The sequence below is a fragment of the Nematolebias whitei genome, chromosome 5 (assembly GCF_014905685.2).
Source record: "Nematolebias whitei isolate Nwh7 chromosome 5, NemWhi1, whole genome shotgun sequence".
NCBI lineage: Eukaryota > Metazoa > Chordata > Actinopteri > Cyprinodontiformes > Rivulidae > Nematolebias > Nematolebias whitei.
Genome location: NC_056502.1, coordinates 11079875 through 11086184, shown reverse-complemented (window position 1 = coordinate 11086184; position 6310 = coordinate 11079875). Strand labels below are relative to the sequence as shown.

The 6310-nt window shown below is 38.6% G+C and overlaps 1 protein-coding gene across 1 annotated transcript; it reads left to right on the top strand.

Moving 5' to 3' along the window:
- The first annotated feature begins 358 nt into the window (after nucleotides 1-358).
- utp11 (UTP11 small subunit processome component) lies at nucleotides 359-4096 on the top strand. Its single transcript, XM_037676822.1, has 8 exons — nucleotides 359-537; nucleotides 716-777; nucleotides 859-961; nucleotides 1033-1152; nucleotides 3263-3356; nucleotides 3486-3616; nucleotides 3791-3901; nucleotides 3982-4096. Exons 1-8 carry the CDS (start codon nucleotides 478-480, stop codon nucleotides 4063-4065), a joined length of 765 nt encoding a protein of 254 aa, XP_037532750.1. The 5' UTR covers nucleotides 359-477; the 3' UTR covers nucleotides 4066-4096.
- The last annotated feature ends 2214 nt before the right edge of the window (nucleotides 4097-6310 follow it).

Genomic DNA, 6310 nt, shown 5'->3' with positions numbered 1-6310 from the left:
CTATCTATCTATCTATCTATCTATCTATCTATCTATCTATCTATCTAATCTATCTATCTATCTATCTATGGACACACGTGTAAATGTACACATGATATACCAGTGCCCCCTAGTGTTCATATTTTTTAAAACTATGCGTTCAACAGCACTTTTTTCATTTTTGAATAAATGGGAAACATTACCTTTAAGCTCTAAATTTTAATCTATTTAAATATAAAACAGTATTTTGTGAAATATTTCACTAGGATTGTGTTAATTTGTTTTTAAAAATTTTTTTTGTTTGTTTTGTTTCTTGTTTGTTTGAATGTTGCGAATCTGCGGACCGGAAATGAAAAACAACACGCTGTTCGGCAGACAGGAAGCCACGTGTCCAGCTGTCGGCGAAGCACCAGAAGCTGAAGCGTCTGACAGGAAAGCTTTACATGTCGCTGCTTTGACTTTATTTAAGTGGTGGTACATTAAAGAACGTTTTCAAACATGTCTTCATTCAGGAAAGCGCTAAAGTCCCGACAGAGGAACCATCATGAGAGATCGCAGGTTAGCATTTAGTGTTCTTTTTTTAGCTAGCTGTCTAAATAACAACTAGCCAGCTATGCTAATAGCTTACCATAATACTTCTCCCCAGTTTTATAAATGTTAGGCTATGTTTGCTGTTATATTCAACTGTACAAACAACAGCAATAATAATCGTGTTATAACTGTTTTGTCCAACCAGCCTGGCTTCAGGAAATATATGGGTTTACTGGAGAAAAAGAAAGACTACAAACTTCGAGCAGAGTAAGTTAAACAATTTTATGTTTTACTTTTCAAATAAAACCTCGTGTCAGATGCAGTATTTGTTTGTTTTTGTAATTATAGTGACTATCACAAGAAACAAAACACCCTCGCTGCCCTGCAAAAGAAAGCTCTGGAGAAGAACCCAGATGAGTTTTACCACAAGATGATCAACTCCAAACTGGAGGTAAAAATCAAAACTTTTCACATCCTTTCTGTGGGTCGTATTTTAACTCTGTTTTCTGTGGTTTTTGACAGGATGGAGTTCACACCATGACGAAAGCCAACGAGGAGGTGGAAGTGACGGAGGAACAGCAAAAAGTGATGAGGACTCAGGATATGAAATATGTGGAGATGAAGAGGGTTGCTGAGGCTAAGGTGTGTTAAATGTTTCACTGCAGTGTGGCGTGTCCACATGAACAGTTATGACTTTTCCATAAAGTGGATTTCTAAGCCACCATTTATTGTTTTAATTTAAAACCGTTTCACAGACTTGGTGTGGCGTTTGTGTTAGTTTTAAAGTCCTCTCATTAACATGCATCTTTGATGATCTGACCACAAATTTTGCAGCTCTGAATGCATCCATTATCTTTTACCCGCTTCTTCCTTTCTGGGTTGTGGGGGTCACTGATGCCCATGTCCAGCAGTCACTGCGAGAAATGAGGGACACCCTGGACAGGTTAGAAGTCCATCACTGGGCCACATGGAGACAAACAGGACAAACAGCCATTCACACACTGAAACCTATGCACAATTTAGTTAGCAATGGACCTAACATGCATGCTTTTGGTCTGTGGGACGAAACTAGAGCACACAGAGAAGATCCATGCATGCACAGAGAGAACATGCAAACTCCACCCAGAAAGGCCCCGGGCAGGATTTGATCGAGCACGTTTGCCAAGAGGCAACAGCTCTACCAACTGTGCCGGCAGCTCTGAATTCAGATATTAAATCGCTGTGAGACTCGATTTATTGCTTCCTAAAGATATTCTCTTATAGGTCTGTGACTGTTAGTTGGTGATTGGCATTTGCAAGGGAGTCTGAGGTGTCTAGAAACGTTTGCAGGGATTCGCAATTTTTCATGTGAGTGGCAGAGATGTGCAACTTTTGTCACTAGTAGTTGAAAAATGTTCAAAGATTTGTGTGACAAACTTTCTTGAAGTTGTTAAAGATTTGTCACGTGTGTCTTGAACCCTTCTCAAACTCTTCTCAATTTAGTTACCGTATTTTATGGTTCAGAGCACCAGAGCCATGTTTACACACATGCATGGAAACTTCGTTATGGCAGATAACATTCAGGACTATAGACCAACTCTAAAAAAACAAAACAAATTATATATATATATAAATAAAATGTAATTTCCTGTCTTTATTTCAAAATGTATTCCAGTAGCTTAAATGTGGGTGTGGCTGCCAAGGTTAGTAAGAAAAGAGGCAGCAGTAAATGAGATGAAGGCAGAGGTGCGCAATGAAATGATGTGCATGATCTAGGAATACACTTTTGTGAGCCACGTACACGACAAGCCTTAATTTTCAAAAGTTGTTTGCTCTAACTGCAGCCATGATTCTGCTCTTTTGGTTTCAAAAACGTTGAAATCAGTCAGACTGTAAAAGAAAAGTTTCGTTTTTTTATTGCAGTTTTAAGTTTTTCAGCTAATATCCAACAGTCAGCCCAGTGAGAGACTTTCTTTGCACTGCGTAGAGATAGTCTGGTATTCAAATGGGTAAAAATAGTTTAACAATGTAAACATGGAAACGTACAAAGTCTCAATGAACCACCTTCTCAAATGACTCAATTTACATAAGCAGCGGGTTTCATGTTTAGATTTATTTGCTTGGATAGTTGCTTTAGTTAACTTGTAGTTGTATAGCCTTAAACATTTGGAGTTGTACTTTTTTAAAAACTTTGCTTTCACATTGCATTTATAATGTTAAATTGTTTTATTTTAAATTGCGTGTCAGTGTCATATATGAGATAATACATTTGTCATGCTATCATTCATGGTGTATGTTCATACCAGGTGGTGGTAGTTGTTTTCAGATCGTAGCTCAGCATTTACCAAATACTCTACAAGTTGTCTTAGTACAGCTGCTGCACAACACCAGTTACTGATTTGACTGAAATTAGAGACATGCTTTGGCCTTTTATGTGACTTCTGACCATAAAATAATTCTCTTCTTGTGGTCTTCCTGTCATTAAGTTAAGCTGCAGTTATTCAAAAGTCTTAACGAGATCAACATTTGTTGTTTCAAGACGGTCGACCACAAAATATTTATACAATGATCAGTCACTTCAGTTTTAAATGGTTAGTTTAGAAGTGACTTGTCCACATAACATGTCAGCCCTTGTCTTGGCATGAGGAGAACTAGTTTTTGTTCCGATTCTCTGGTAGTGTCAACGGTGTGAGTTTACAGATTGTGTCCCATGACTGAGCATCTCCATCTTAATCTCTGCTGTTGTGTTGGTTGGGTTGTTTTATGTTTCCAGAAAATTGAGAGGATGAAAGGAGCTCTCCATCTTCTGGATGCAGAGAGCAAAGAGAAGAACAAACATACTTTTTTTGTGGATTCCAAGAAGGAAGGTAAAAACAAACGTGTGCTAGACAGAGTGGAGAAGTAGCTGATGCTTGAAGCTAGAAATGATTTAATTGATGTTAACAAATATTACGTTTGAGTTGGTTAATTAGGGACTTTCTTTTTCTTCCTCTCAGTACAGGGATTTGACCTGGCTACACACCTGGACACAGCTCCAGAGCTGGTGAACAGAGTCTACAACAGACCAACTCTGCAAACACTGGAGACCCAGTGCATCCAGGGAGCTGCCCAGACCTACGCTGTACAGGTTTGTTATGGAAACAATGAATGTAACGAACAAAGATCACATTCATTTTAATGTTTCTGAGCAAAAAAGGATTTTGCTCTGATTTCCAAAATTCATTTTCTCATTAAATAGATTCTTCAGCCTGAACTTAAACTCAGTGGTTAAACCATCATGTCTGTTTTTCTTCACACGCAGAAGCTGGCCAGGCAAAGGAAATACCAGTATAAGCTCCTGGCTCAAAGGATTGACAGAGAAAAGAAAATGTTTGTCATCAGCCAGAAAATTCAAACCCGAAAGGATCTGCAGGTGAATAATTGTTAAACGAAAACTTTACTGCTATTGTGTGCTGTCTACATGTGTTGTTTTAATATTTCTCCTTCCTCCAGGATAAAAGGAAGAAAGTGAAGGTAAAAAAGGAGATGACTAATTCTGCAGCGATCTACAAGTTTGAGACCAAAAGAAAACGCTAATAAGAACTGCTGGGTGTGAAACTTTGAAAATAATGGACTTCTTCCATATTAAAGTGCATCGCCTGCATCTCAGCAGTGATGAGACGTATTTTCTCATTATTGTTAAGGCTGTGCGTTTTTTGTACATAACAGTTTTCTTCCAAATAAATAAATAAAAACATGTTAATAGTTTTGTTGTCATGAGGATTGCTTAGCTTTATTTAGTAACTGATGTTTGTGGAGATATATATATATATTTTTTTTTTTACCCATTTTGAGGTAGAAAAAATGGTTAATTTTTGAAGAAGTCTAAAGCTGAATATATTTAAAAATAAAAGCATTTGTGCTGTGGTGAACTGGTCTGCTAAAACTGTGTATATATTTACCACCACTGGGGGGCATCAGTGATCTTTGACCAGAAAATTTTTGTTTCAAAACTGAAACAGCAGCTACTGAAGTTTAAATTTTAGTAAAGCTTCATAAAGTTGTTTTAATCACTGCATCAACTGAGCAGTATGTAGTTTAAACAATTCAATATACTTTTTAAGTTCTGAATGGCCAGTGGAGCTTTATTTCACGACATTTAAAAAACTCAGCACAGACGTGTTTATCTGATCTTTGGTTTGTAGAAACGTCTCGTCTTATTTATCTTGCTGAATTTTATATCAACCACACAATGTCATTTTTCTTCACTTTTTTTTTTTGTAATACCACAAAATTATTATTTTGACTTTTCCCCGTTTAGGGGTTGCCACAGCAAGCTGTCCTCCATGATACCACTCTGTCCTCATATCTGTTGTAATATCACAAAATACAGGCCAACAAATAAATAAATGCAGCACTGCAAAAGTGTTGACCTACTCTTTAAGATAAGATTTTCTTCCTGAGAGCCACACAGTCTGTAATGATGCATCTTTACTTCAGCCGAGCTGTTAAAGACCAGTTTTATGCAACACATGCAGATAACAAGTTTAAGGATGATTCTCAAGTCAGTGAATAATCATATATACTCAACACAGTTACTCATTAGCTAATTATAAGTTAATAAGTTTGTATCTCAGCTTCTAGTGTCACGTACCTGCACGTGATACGCATTGCCGTGTCGTAGATTGATCATTGAAGGAGCGGCAGCTTCACGCAGGAGACACTGAAGGGCATCGGATAAAGAAACGGTTCAAGATCAGGCAAAGTAAAACGAGGTGTCCATTTAAATTACACTGAACAAAAATATGAACGCAGCACTTTTGTTTTTGGTCTCGTTTTTCACGCACTGAACTCATCTAAGACTTTGTATGTACTGTAAACAAAAGTTCTTTCTCAAATATTGTTCACTAATGTGTGTAAATCTGTTAGTGAGGATTTTTTATCCACTTTTCAGGTGTGACATACGCTGATTAGACGCCATGATTATTGCACAGGTTTGCTTTAGGCTGACCACAACAAAAGGCCACTCTAAAATGTGCAGTTTTATCACGCAGCACAACAACACTGATGTCCATTATTTTGCGGGAGTGTACAGCTGGTAGGCTGACTGCAGGATTGTCCACCAGAGATATTACCCAAACACGGAATGTTAATTTCTTTACAATAAGCCGTCTCCAAAGTTGTTTCAGAGAAATAGGTAGCACATCTAACCGGCCTCACAACTGCAGACCACGTGTAACCACACCAGGCCAGGACCTCCACATCCAGCATCTTCACCTCCAAGATCGTCTGAGACCAGCCACCCGGACAGCTGCTGCAACAATCAATCTGCATAACCAAATAATTTCTGCACCACCTGTCAGAAACCGTCTCAGGAAAGCTCATCTGCATGATGTCATCCTCATCGGGTTCTCCACCTGACTGCAGTTTGTTGTCGTAACCGATTTGAGTGGGCAAATGCCCACAATGGATGACGTATGCTGGTGTTCTCTTCATGAATGGATGCTGGTTTTCACTGTACAGGGTAGATGGCAGACAGTATGGTCAACGTTGTGAATCGAGTGGCTCGTGGTGGTGGAGTTATGGTATGGGCAGGGGTATGTTATAGACAACAAACGCAGGTGCATTTTGAATACGCAGATATACTGTGATGAGATCCTGAGGCCCGTTGTGCCATTATTCCATGACCATCACCTCATGTTGCAGCATCATAATGCACGGCCTCATGTTGCAAGGATTCGTACACAAGTCCTGGAAAGTGAAAAAAAAGTCAGTTCTTGCATGTTCACCGGACATGTCACCCATTGAGCATGTTTGGGATACTCGATCGGCTTATACGACA